The 13612-nt window shown below is 36.3% G+C and overlaps 1 protein-coding gene across 2 annotated transcripts; it reads left to right on the top strand.

The window, feature by feature from the left end:
• Positions 1 to 27: 27 nt before the first annotated feature.
• LOC136807047 (probable E3 ubiquitin-protein ligase makorin-1) lies at positions 28 to 13240 on the top strand. 2 transcript variants are annotated; one of them, XM_067063618.1, is made up of 16 exons: positions 28 to 102; positions 368 to 443; positions 944 to 1039; positions 5514 to 5615; positions 5943 to 5981; positions 6230 to 6361; positions 7555 to 7598; positions 7998 to 8077; positions 8355 to 8418; positions 9509 to 9591; positions 9890 to 9965; positions 10485 to 10527; positions 11124 to 11191; positions 11319 to 11392; positions 11901 to 11991; positions 13118 to 13240. In XM_067063618.1, the coding sequence occupies exons 1-16, from the start codon at positions 71 to 73 to the stop codon at positions 13146 to 13148; spliced, it is 1131 nt and encodes a 376-aa protein (XP_066919719.1). In that variant the 5' UTR covers positions 28 to 70; the 3' UTR covers positions 13149 to 13240. The 2 variants fall into 2 exon arrangements, with proteins under 2 accessions (XP_066919719.1, XP_066919726.1); XM_067063625.1 differs by lacking the exons at positions 28 to 102; positions 368 to 443; positions 944 to 1039 and adding an exon at positions 1665 to 1749.
• The last annotated feature ends 372 nt before the right edge of the window (positions 13241 to 13612 follow it).

Raw genomic sequence — 13612 nt, 5'->3', positions numbered from 1 at the left:
CAATCAAACATTCTTTTCAATTTAGAGAAAATACAATAAAGTAAATAAAAATCACAAAATATTGATTACAATGAGTCAAGGAGCCTCCAAGACGTTATGCAGGTATTATTATTTTATTGTTATTTTAGAATAATACCAAGAACAATGAGGCTCACAAAGCCTAACAATAGAAATTCTTTAGATTCTACCTCAACTTTGCTTATAGAATAAAGGCAGGGCAAAGCAAAAGAATAATATGCCAGGGAATATAACAGCTGACAAACAAAAAGTTATTTTATCGTTTTAAAAACATAGTATTTTGGACATTTCACTGTTGGCAATATCAATGATATTTTGGTGTAATAGTTTACCACTTTCTTCCTCATAGATATTTCTTACACGGTGCTTGTTCACGTGGTTCAACTTGTACTTTTGCGCATGACCTGAAAGCCAAATCAAATAATGTAAGTCCCGTGTCAGATTCATTTCTCAGTCATTTTTGGGACCGAAATTACTTTTTTCGAATTCGACTTTTTTTGCCATGAAAAGTTTTGCCAGGCCTGATTCGCGGACGTCCCATCTGAAAAAGGTTTCCAATAACTTTTTGCTTTCGAACCAATCACATGGGTTTGCGTACGTGTACCCTCACATCCCCCTAACCAGTTGGCACCAATCGAACCCCCAGGAACCCCTGCCGGGACCCCCAGGGAAGTCCCACGAAAAATGTCGTACAATTTTCATTAAAAAAAAACTATGAAAATTGTTAATTTTTGGCAAAGCCTTTCACTAATTTCACAAATAGTATTTATATATTATTAGAAATTGCTGGATTCAGCCCTTAGTCTGCAACAGCTAAAAGCTCGTAAAAACTGTCATCTGTCAAGATTTTCATAATGTTGTTGAGAAACTATAATCTCTTCTACTAACACTTTTTTTACGTTTAAATTTCATTAATACGTTTTAGGTCTGCAAATTCTACATGATGGGTAAATGTGACTATGGTCAACAGTGTCGATATGATCATGTGAAAGCAACAAAGATAACACCACAACCACCAACGGTATACAACTATCAACCTTTAAAGCGTGAGAAGAGTGAGTTCGAGTTTATCAGGAAGGAATGACGTCAAAATGTCTGAACTCATTGCATTGACATTCTCATGAAACAAAGAACCTCTTTTCCTTGTAAATTCATTACCAGACCCCTCACAAGTCGACCGCGCCGTGAATGTTTGATATGCCTATTTTCACGGCATCATGATCTATGGAACCTCCTTGTTCTCTATTACACCACTGTCTCAGTGCCCCGCTGGAACCTTGTGCCTCAGTGAGGAAAAAAGTTTACAACGAAATTCCAATAGGGATACGAAAACTATTGTTTCAGATCAAAACTGCCAGTGGGGGACAGGAAGGTTTTGGTGTTCAGTTTTTTTCATTTGTTTTTATTTTAATTGGGATAAAATCACAAGTGACTTTCCCAGTGCATTTGAAAATGTTTCACCTGGGTTCGATTTTTTGTCAATTTTTCGAGTGCGGCTTGGGCTCAATCGGGTCCGTGTTCTTTTCAGCTGAAACCTACCTGATCCATTGACCCAGACTGATAATTTAGTAAGTTACGAAGACACTGTCACAGTTAGCCATCAAGCACTAAGTAAAGATCGTTATTCCTATTGTATTGTAGAATTGAACAGTAGTCCAGTTCTCAAATTTCTTTTTAGTATCGTTGAGAAGTTGAGTGTTATTTGTAGATTGCTCCTTTCAGGTCGTGAAAGTACTGTTATGTTCCAAATAAACGCCCCCCCCCCCGCTTGTTAATTTTTCGACAATTTTCCAACCCCCCGGACCTTATTATGACCCCCCCCCCCCGTTATTAATCTCTAAGAATATTTTCAGTTGTCAAAGAGAATACCCCTTATTAATTTCGCTTAGCGAAAGTATTACGATAGCCTTCCGTGTGTCTGGCTGGCGAGACATTTTTTAGGGCGCAAATTATGGCGTGGGCGTTTGGCTGCGGGCGTACTACGGCAAATATTCTAAAGGTGGACTCACTCACAAAGATAAAAAGTGATAAAAAACAGGGCTTTTCTTAATAAATAAAATACGCTAGTGCAAGAAGTGTAACCAAGCCTTCGTAAACATACCTGGTCGTAAACATTCATCGTGAGAACTTTTTTTTAATGGCTGCTTGATTGCACATGCTTTTGAAACGGAAAACGTAAGATACAAACCTCCGTAATGTGATCCTTATCTCTGATCCCGTCTTTCTCTTTTCTGACTGTCTGAGTTTCTGAGTTTCTCATTTCTGACTGAGTTTTCATACCTGTCAATCATTTGACCATCAATTTCGACCAGTCTAATTTTCGCACCAAGTGGGATTCGAACCACCACCAAAGAAAGACCTTCAGATTCGGAAGCCAGCGCTCTATCCCTTGAGCCATCGCCGCACAGCAAACTCACGCAATTCATAACATTTTATACCAAACTGGCAAAATACGGGGGTAATGTTATTATAATATGGGTAAAAGTACCCCTTTTTTAAACCTGACTGAAATTCGAGCCGTTACTAGCAACCCTGCGGGGCCCAAGGCGCCGAGTATGCACCCGGCACAGTGACAAGCCGTTACTAGCAACCCTGACCTAAACAATCCCAAACAGCAAAACCCCCGGAAAATTTAAAATGTCGGAATGAGCAATAGCCGATCACATTTTGGAGGTTTGTCTTTTATGTTTTCCTTTTGAAACTTGCTGCTGCTGTATAAATTTTTATCATATTGTCTGGTCTTTTGTAGAGTGTTTAAAGAGGTTTAATATTTGTTTACTACTAAGTATTTTATGTTTGTGTAGTTAGTGAATGCACCAATAAATTGATCATGCTCAGTAAGTATACAAAAAGAGCTAATTTTCCAAACAAACAACAACATTATTAACCCTCTCTTCTCTTCTTCACCAAAACTACAAACAGCACAGGTATGATCTTTTTTTCTTTTTTTCACCAGATAGTTATGTGTTAATAGTGACACCAGTTGTGACAAACAGTAAGTTTTAGCAAGTACCGTGAAGTCGGGTAACTTGCATCAGAGTGGAGGGTAACTGGCACAGCCATCAAATGACTGACCAATCAAAGCAGCAAAATTTCAAAACAAATGAACTACGCAGCTCCGCTTGCAGCTCTAGCCTACCATTTTTGTTTTGATTTAACTTTGTATTTTAATGAACTGTATTTTAATGACCAAATAGGTCATTCATTCATTTGAGGGCTATGCGTATGCAAGTTACCCGATCTCACGGTATTTCTTAGAAATCATGTCAATTGAAATTCAGCAACCATTTTTGTCTAATCGAAACGACCCTGCCTAGACACTGCCGTACATTGTCATTGTACGGTGATTTACGGTGGGTAAGGTGGGGTGTACAGATAATACAGCAGATTTCAAATTAACCTATTTTCATCGCCGTACAAAGCATTTAGATCCAGCCCCATCGTACACCACCGCACAATGTACAGCGGCCCCTCGTTAATGATGACAGTTTTTTATCCGATGAAGTTTGATTGGTGTTCGATGAGTTTGGTTAGTAAAAGTTCCAACTTTTCCTCCTCGATGGGATGATAGATGTTGGCTCGCTCTTTAAGCTTTAGCGTGGGCGTCTGCTAATAAGCCTTCGGAATGTAAAAAGAATGGGCAACAAGGTAATAAATCAAACTAATCGAGCTTCAATCAAACTTCACCGATCTTGATACACCTTTTGCTAATTAGAATTTTCATTTTGAACCATGGTACGTTGTCTGTATAAGATTCCCATTTCCGCACTAAGATTCTTGTTACTTTTCTGGAATCTTTCCCCTATATATTTTTCACAGGATAATCGGAAAGAGATTGGGGAGGGTTTGTTTAATGGGATGCAGTTTAAAGCAGTTATAAAGGAGTCAAAGTTTAATCTCAAGGAGTATTATTTCTTTAAAGCTTAAAGTTGGCTAGTTTTTACCCTGCAATTTTCTAGTCCAGAAGCTGGAGCTGGAGCTCAACTACACTCATTTTTGTTATAAGCATAACGTTTATAAGCATACTGAAGCTCAAATTTACAGAAAAATTAAGCATACCTTGAGGCTCAGCCAAAGAAATTTTTAGAATCATAATTTCCCAAACTTCAGAAAATAACAGAAGAATGAAGAAGAGAATTACAAACAAAATTCGAAAAATTGGTGATTTTATTTTGTTTAATCTCTTATAAATAACACAACTTGGTCTCTTAAGAATGTACACTACCTAAACTTACATAATTTTTTTACCAAGCATAGGGTTAAGCATAATTTGAGTCTCAATATTGAGATTTACTTAAGCATAGTCAGCTTCAGCTGAAATTTACCGTATGCTTATAAAAAAAATGAGTGTCCTCAACTGCTTTTTGCCTCTAATGGGCTCTTCCAGAAAATGTCTGTACATGGGGGTGGGGGAGGGTAGTGAAAAATCTACAAAATTTGTCCTGGGCCTTGTCCTGGGGGGATTAAACTTGCTCTCGATGGGATCAACTGATGCTTGTCCGGGGCGGGGGAGGGGGGGTTGGACCTGCTGTCACAATGTCCAGGGGGGGTTCCAAAAAATGTTGTATCCTTCACCCCCCCCCCCATATTCAATTTTTTTCTGGAAAAGTCCAATGATTTTGATGGTGGTGGGCTATCATTCATATCAGAAAGCGAAGATAGTATACAACAGATTTTTCTGACTAGCCATTTTTCTCAATTTTAGATACATTCTACTGTTTGTAAAAAGAAGTTGATATAAACTTTGCGCAAGTGAAAGAAGTCTTTATCACAAGTTCCTTCAAAGCACAAAATGAGGTTTCTGGCATCAAAGAATGAAAAGTTCATTTTTTCTTCTTCGTTTTCAAAAAAATTTAAAATTATTTTTCTCAAGTATATTGCAGTTCTCTGAATTATTCTGAATTGAAAGATTTTGTTTACGCTTTATAGAATAGAATTCTTTAGTCGCATTTTTAAAGGAATCTTTTTTTTAATGGATTGAGATTTTTCATTAAAAAAACAGGGTATCTAATCTATGACCTGTGTGTACAATACATTGTGTATATTTTGTGTAACGCTTCATTCAAAATGCATAATGCTGCAGGAGTCACGTTTCACGCGTCTTCGTCGTTGATGTTCAAGTATTATGCGAAATTTTCGACTTTAAGTCGTCTTGTTTTTCTCAAAATAGCCTGATTTTAGCCTATTTTTACCTTATTTTTTGTTTTCAGAAGTACAATTTCCAACCCCCCCGGCAATTAGGTCCCCCCGTTTATTAAAATCTAGAAAATTTTCCAACCCCCCCCCCCCGTTTATTTGGAACCTAAGAGTAAGTAAACTTGGGACCGAATATATAAGTTAGATGGAAATTTCAGTACAAGGAGTTCTTTCAATATAAAACATTATTGAAGTTTTTATTCTTCAAGAAATTAATTTCAAGGGATGTGTATACTAGTCAAGAAGTCTCAGCAGCCTGAAATTCCCCCTTGACGAAATTTCATTTTCATTTTCTCTAGGACACCTCTCGGATGACAGTATTAAAGAAGAAAGAACCACCGAAAAAGATAATTACACTGAATGAAGACAAAGATTGGTCCAGCGCTCCATCTTTCATTCCTGTAACCTACTCATTTCCTTTATAAGTTTGCAAGTTCAAGTCACTTCTAACTGACTGAGACCATGTTCACGCGTGACGGTTTCGTTTCGCTCCGAAACGGAACCGTCACGTGTGAACATGGTCTGACTTACACCCCTACTGTTCAGGATCATGGAAAAATTATCCACAGGATATGTTTCGAAATTGATTGATTCCTTTCCTCGCAAATTCCCTGCAAACTTGATGTATTCATATCATTTTAGAAATAAATTCGTAGCTTTTTGCTATTTTTTAAGAGGTGTTTTTCCCTGCATATAATATTTAATTATCTACTTTTTTTTTCATTCAGGGTAAAAAAATACACAAGACGACAAAAGTCAAGGATGAGGTAAAATGTCTTTAAAGAAGATTGTATCCTTCGTCTCTTTACACATTTTTATAAACAAATTATTAATCTAAACGATAACCCTTCACCGACGAAAATTTTCCCCGATAAGGTAAACTTACCGAGATTGTAAGGTGATAGAGAGACTACATTTTGAATATTTCTGATGCTTTTTCACCTCCTTAGAGAAGAACACAGAACACACAAAAATAACTAAAATGATAAAATTTCGGTCTTTCTTTCATTCGAAGGATATCTTCAAAGAAGTTTCATTTTCCAAAATGGCGTCCTTCAACGTGAGCAATACAACAGCAGAAAACATATACGACGAACAAACTTTGTACCAAGAAGGAATCTCATTCGATGGCGAACAAAACGATCTGGTTGGTAAATATTCATTTATACCTTGCCTCCTCGCTTATCGATTCATTTTGTTTTGCTGTAATCCTTCAAGTTTTTTTTTGACTGTACCAAAATGCCGATTTTCAACCAACCCGGTTCAAATCGGCACTAACAGAGACAGCTGAACCCTTTCTTATCGTTATTCAAAAATAAAAAAATAGATTAGTAGCTCTGTCCGATACTTTTTGTCCGATCTTAATAGCTTTTATGGAACTTAAGATATTGCTTGTTGAATCCGGAGTATTTCAGGATGAAAAAAATCATAGTCTATTTCGGATTTATAAAGTCGGCTCTATATTTGGCCTTTGTCGTGTCCAATTTATATACGAAGCTTATATCAGGGTGTAGCTAAAGGATTGAATTTTCACATCGACCTCTTTTTTTTGGAAAAAACCGGAGGAAAATGGGATCAAATTGATCATTTTTGAAATCTAGGTGCTAATTCTAATCGTATATATTTTCCTGACAAGTCTATCTATCGGGGAGGTGATTTGAGATTTTTGTTAAGTTGATAAGAAAGGAACAAACTAAAGAAAACAGGAATTGTTAAAATGAGTGAAAAATGATTAAAAAAGTCGTGATGACTCACTCCGGCCATTAAAAAAATTACTCCTCAGGCTATTTTATGATTTTAGGCTACCTCAGGCATGCATAGAAACCTCCTCAGGACCGAATAATGAGTCATGGAGTGAGATATGATCCAAAACACTCCATGATTAATTAATCCTGAAATACTCCGAATTTTGAAATTTCAAATAGCTCATTTTAAAGCCCTTCCCAAATCTCAATACATATCAAAATTTTGGGAAAATTCATCATGCGAATGACGAAATAATTAAAATAAAGTGATTTTCACGATTTTCGAAAACCTGATTTTGGTACAGTCAAAAAAGACATGTCCCAAAACCGAATGTGTACGTGATCTAATAAAACCTAACATATGCCTTTTCTAGTAATTGCCGGTAAATTAGTTTTAAATATACTAGGTTAATTTAACACCTCACCACTTGAGGTTCAGGGAAAAAAATTCGTTCACTTTTTAACTGTGGGACAGAGCTCTCCAATGGTTATCTGCTTGTCCTCCTTCTGAATTCCACCAATGAAATCACAGGTGCTCAAAGAAGTTAAAATCTTCACTTTTCAAAAACATCTGTACCTATTTTTCTTTTTTTAGCTGTGTCCGTTTGCTGCTCATAGAGAATGCCCTTATGGAGAAGAGTAAGCCTTTCACTTTTTCGTCCTGATCAGCCTCAATGGGATGTTCCATTTAATATATATACAGGGGGTGGGCTTTTAAGACAACGAAATTGTGCAGAAATTCCCTGAAAATGGCAAAATTTGTGGAAATATTCTTGAAGGGTTCTATTGCTTTTGGAAAAAGACAGTGAATGGACTAAAATGGGCTTTTCCAGAAAAAAATCGTGCACCCCCTGTTGAGGAGGTCCATTTCCGTTCCAAGGGGGTAAGGTTTGAAATGCAGTGGAAGTCCATAAGGGTAGACGAAAATCTTTTGGAAAAAGACAGTGAATGGACTAAAATCTTGATGATCGCTATCGGCGATAACTCAACTTATGTGAATTATTCCTCTTAACTAAAATACCTTCTTTTAATTTAAAGATGTGAGTACATACACGGCGAGATATGCGATATCTGTGGATTACAAGCTCTCCACCCAACCAACAAAATTCAAAGAAAAGGTTTGTGAAATCTTTAGAACTTTTAAATAGGAATAAGTCACTGCGAAGATTTGCTGTATTTTACAATGATAAAATTTCTTCTGTCTCACACGGATTTACGTCTCAATGACGTGAAAAAAATTCTGCATAATTCACCTAAATTTGAAGGGTATGTTCCAATTAGCTGTGTAGAATCCATTTTTCATCTCAGACGAAAATCCTTAGTGTGACCATTTTATATTTTTTGTTCTATCTGGTTTTACAAGCATTTTATTCATCCTTGTTAATCAAACTTTAGAGCACCAGGCACAATGCGAAAGTCGGCTGGAACAGGATATGAAAATTGCCTTCGCTGCTCAAAGGTGAATTATTGGATTTTTTTTACTTCAAATACAATCGTTCCAAAATATTTGACAGTAAATAATGATTTTCATGCCTTTTTATGAAACCCCCGCACCTTTAACTTAAATAGTTGATCTTTTTCAAGGCTAACTGCCAACATATTATTGCACTGGTTGTAGCACCCAAAATAACCTCTGACTATAGAGATGTTTTTTCCTCTTTCTTGACTGGTATTCTTTAATGGGGTAGGTTCATATTAAGCTAAGTGTGCGAATTATAAGCTACACCTTTCACTTGACCTGCGTCGCACATAAAATGAAAGTAAAAATCATGATAAGCAACCGACCGTTCATTTTACGCAGTTCCAACAATGTGTCGTGTGTTATCAAGATAGATATTTGCCAGTGCAAAATTTTGTTGAATAAATATACTGTTGATATTGCTGGATATTGTATTGTTGTCAGTATTACCGGTCTCGATTCGTTATCATTCACTTAAAGCCTGAAATAGCCCTAGGCCTTTTGGGACCTACCCCGGTGGAGGTCCTATAAATTAACCGTTGTATGTTCGTTCGTTCTTCCGTTCGTTAGTTACCAGCTTTTCTCGAGATTGGCTCATTAGTTTTTTCTGATTTTTTGCACAAAGATGCATAACTATAAACCCTAGAATGTGACGGAGCCCGACTTTCGAGAAAAAAAATTTGGGGGGCAAATTTGGGCCAAAAAACGGCTAAAAACGGGTGATTAATTGGATCATTAATTTTTTCTGATTTTTTGTATGAAAGTAGGGTAAAAAAAAGAATCACTATTAATAAGCATACATCAATGTTCTTAGCCAAATTACTCAATATTTTGATGAGATTTTGCTTACAAAGTCTTAATATGAAAGAATATTCAAAGAGCATGAAATTTTGGTATCTAAAAGGTTTTTTATAAGAAACAAACGACTAATTTTAATAGATCGTCACTATTTGTGTTCTGAATGATTGTTTAATGGTCACGCTCACGTAGATATCAATTATATATGTGTTAAATGCATAACCAGGTAGGTATCACTTGCTTATAAGAATTTAATTAAAATGACGATTTCCTTTTCCTTTTTCCTGTACAGGAGTGACGGGGTCACATGCTCGATATGTATGGATGCTGTGAAAGGGAAAAGTGATCCTTCAGAGCGATATTTTGGTCTCTTAGGTAAGAGGTTTCTCCCGAATCGTTCAGCGATAGCTACTCAGAGCTACGGATGGCTGAAATTTTAAACTTTAGTTTGACAGGTGTTATTTTGCTGGTTTCTTTCGTGTAAATTTAAAGTGTGACAATTGGAATTTCAAATTGTTTTGTAAACATTCCCTTTATATGTGAAGTCGAGCTTTATTATTTTTTCCTTGATGTGGTGGATTGCCTGATGGCTTGTTTTATTTGACAGATTTTTGCACTCGATCTTTTTGTAACAAAACTTAACACCGATACTATCCTCCCTTTTTCCTTCCAGAAAATTGCATACATCCATTCTGTTTGACGTGTATACGTAAGTGGAGATCGTCATCATTGGATAAAAATGTCGTCAGGTAGGGAGGGAAAAATTATATTGGCTCTTCGGTTTTCCTGAAATTCATTAATAAAATTATTCAAAGTACCATAACACTGCTGTTATTGTTGTCCCGGTTCTTTGGCAAACAGGTTGGCTTAGAATGCATGAGAGCAGTAAGACTCGAAATATAAAAAATCTTCTACCCTCTCCACAGGTAAGGTGAAGTGGCTTTTCAGTTCAAAAATTGGCAGTCTTTACATAATTGATTTTAACCATTGCTCTTGATGGGAAAAATTTACGATTAAACATGCAAATACTGCAAATTCTTCTTCTTCTTTAGCTCTGATATTTTGCACACTATTGTCATATAAAATTTTAAAACTTTTCATAAGTTGGAAAGATTTCTTGAGTGTATTAATTTGAAAGCTTAAGCTGAAAATGAATGTATGAATGTGATAATACTTTGAAATTTGCTGATTACAAATGTGCATTTTTACATAATTTGACACTTATTTTTGATGGTTAAAATACTTTTCCTGGTCTTTTTACCTTTTAGAACGTGTCCAATATGTCGGGAACAATCCTGGTTTGTCACTCCAGTATGTATAATCTTGTCTTGTGTTGTAATGATTCCCCGGGGGGGGGGCAGCTGGGCAAAAGGACCGACGGGTATGTGCGGGTCCTAAGGGTACCTTTTCCATTCAGAAAATTCTTGAAAATCTAGATATTTTGACCAAAAATGCTAGAATTTGGACCATTTTTTGCACGAAAGGGATCGAAAATTTGGGGGAAAATGCACTCTAAAGGTATGATTTTCACTGATTTTTGCTGCACTGTAAGGGTGCGATTTTAAAAGCCAATTTTTGGCCCGCACATACCGTCAGTCCGCAAACCCAGTGCCCCCCCCGGGAATGATTCACGTTATTACCATTCTTGATATTCATGATGTAATGTTTTACACGGAAGCGTCCAAAATGGTTTTGTCACTAATTACGTCTTGAATATCATAAAAAACACAAATTTATTTATACTTCTGCATCTCAAAAGATTTTGGTCTCTTTTGAATTCGAGATTTTTATCAGATTTTCCCGAAAAAAAACATCACGAATGTTTTCACCACAGTCAAGAAAGTGCCTATAGAAAAAGTCTTTTTGAAGTAGGACCCAAGGCTTACCATCCTTATTTTTCTCTACAGAGTGAATTTTGGATAGATGACGTCACTGAAAAGAAGGAAGCCATCGAAGGATATAAAAATTATTTAAAGTAAGGTTTTGCCAGATTCTCATTAAACAGATAGGTCGAAAGAAATTTTTCGCTGACATAAGAACTCGTCGTTCAACCAGAAATATCCGTTTTTTGTCAGCTAATGATTACACCATTTTCATTTCAGTACAAAACATTGTCGGTTGTTTGACCAGGGAAATGGAACGTGTCCGTTTGGAACAAGTTGCTTCTATAAACACAGTACGTGCTTTTCTAATCAAAATATTCAATCATAGTTTACGTGTGGTTTCACCTTGGAAGTGAATAAGGTTTAGGTATACAGTTGATCTCTAATTCGACTTTCTTCTATTCGATACGTCCCATTATTCGATAATTTGAAAGTCACAGTCGACAAGAAACTCTCATAGACGACGCTCTACTATTCGATACGCTCCCTTGGATGAAAACCCAATTCTCATTGGAGCGTGACGTATTGACTGATTTTACGTCACTTACAACCAATCAGCTGTTGGGTCCGTGGAAGACATTGTAATGGTGCATATCATGGATTCCCCTTAAAAATCGAATTAGAGAGCGTCAACTATGTAGGGGAACATCGATAATTGTACAGGACACTTGAATACCGATCAAAAGGGTTTTATTTTTCCACGGTCCTTCCGGTTAAAATTGAACGGACTTTACTGTTTCTTAGTTTAACTTTGTTACTTCTAAAATAAATTTAATATTTTCAATTTCCTTTCTCCTTTAGTATATCCTGATGGACGCGAAGAGGAAAGAAAACCTGACTTGAGATATTTAGAAGATGGAGTTGGTAATATCAAAATTCATAAAACCCCGAGGTATTTCTATAGATGTTTCTTCCAAAATTTCCCGAAGTATTTCAATAGAAGGTTCTTAAAAAATTTCTATCGACTTTTCATCAGTAAACTTTCTCTTGAATCCTATGATCAATTCAAAAAAACTTTTGCGAACCGACAAGAGCCCGAGGTATTTCTATAGATGTTTCTTCCAAAATTTCCCGAAGTATTTCAATAGAAGGTTCTTAAAAAATTTCTATCGACTTTTCATCAGTAAACTTTCTCTTGAATCCTATGATCAATTCAAAAAAACTTTTGCGAACCGCAGCTCTAGCTCAAACGCTGATTTCAGCTTCAACCCTTATGATGTTACAGTGGAACCTCTAATTAGCGGACACCATCGGGGAAAGGGGTTAGTGTCCGCTAATTAGAAGTGTCCGCCTTTTAGAAACTTTTGATCTCGGAGCTCCAATTTTGAAATTAGGCCATCCCAGGGTGTTAAAAATACAAAATTGGGGTCTAAAGTACTTATCTGCAGACACTAGGCCAAAGAAGAACAAGAGAAAGGTTATTAAAACAGAGCTCGAGTGACTGGCAAGAGGTTAAATCGAGGTAGTGGGTACGGACTTGAAGTACCAGTGATTTATGATTCCTTTGGCCTACCTAAATTTGTTGAATGGGTAAGGGGAACTGGAAATTTGTAGAAATAATTTGAATAATAAGACTAATAAGTGCTTGAAATAAAAATATCTAAAATTTTTTTTTTCGATTTTGGACGTCTGTACCCCGTTTGATATTCAATGTCCGCTAATTGGAGAGCTAAAATAGGGGTTTTGGCCATTTCGTGCGAAAAAATTTGTCCGCTAATCAGAGGGTCCGCTAATTCAGTGTCCGCCTTTTAGAAACTTTTTTATGAGGTTTTGACTAGGAAACGGCCGGGGAAAATGAAATTGTCCGCTAATCAGAGGTGTCCGCCTTTTAGAGTGTCCGTTAATTAGAGGTTTTACTGTATACACACACACACACACACACACATGATGTTATAGAAGACTGACTTTTGGCATTGATAGGTAAATGTCAACGCCCAAGCCTTATAGTGCTAGGATTGAAAACCTTTTACACTGCTCGAAATCCTTTCCTTTTAAAACATTTTATACTTTTTTTATAGATTGAACGAGTTTATCGAGCAACGTGAATGAGACTCCAGTAAATCAGTGCTTTGATCCCAATTTGATTGTATTTTGTAAGAGGTATTAATTTTGTGTCGGAATATAGTAATTTATTTTTGTCTAAAAAATCTGCTTCATTTCTATCACCCCCTTCTACCTTTTATATCGAGCATTAAATCGTTTCTCAACGTTGCTCTTTTTAATTTTTCCGACTTAAGGGATTTTGATTTTAACACACATGGTCTTATATTTCGAAAACAAGATTAATTCCGTCTGGGTTATTATATGAAAGCTTTTACTCCATGTGTAGATTATATTCATATCAGAGTATTATAAAAACACTTTGGACTTTAACACTAAAAGTACACGCTATCTACTATACTCGGCCTAGGTCTTTTTGCGTAAAAAATGCTTACAAACTTTCAAAATTATGTGGATCAAAGAAAAGAGTGAAAAATTTTCAAGAATTTTGTTTTCGGTTCTATTTAGTATCT

The sequence above is a fragment of the Clytia hemisphaerica genome, unplaced genomic scaffold, assembly GCF_902728285.1.
Source record: "Clytia hemisphaerica strain Z4C2 unplaced genomic scaffold, Clytia hemisphaerica genome assembly, whole genome shotgun sequence".
Taxonomy (NCBI): Eukaryota; Metazoa; Cnidaria; class Hydrozoa; order Leptothecata; family Clytiidae; genus Clytia; species Clytia hemisphaerica.
This window is presented reverse-complemented; position numbering and strand designations above follow the sequence as displayed.

Bases quoted from the DNA above. Each gene is read 5' to 3' on its own strand.
- LOC136807047 (XM_067063618.1), top strand. From the start codon at position 71: ATGAGTCAAGGAGCCTCCAAGACGTTATGCAG. The intron at 444-943 runs GTAAGTCCCGTG...AATACGTTTTAG, and splicing joins TGAAAGCCAAATCAAATAAT to GTCTGCAAATTCTACATGAT. The intron at 10,528-11,123 runs GTATGTATAATC...TTTTCTCTACAG, and splicing joins AATCCTGGTTTGTCACTCCA to AGTGAATTTTGGATAGATGA.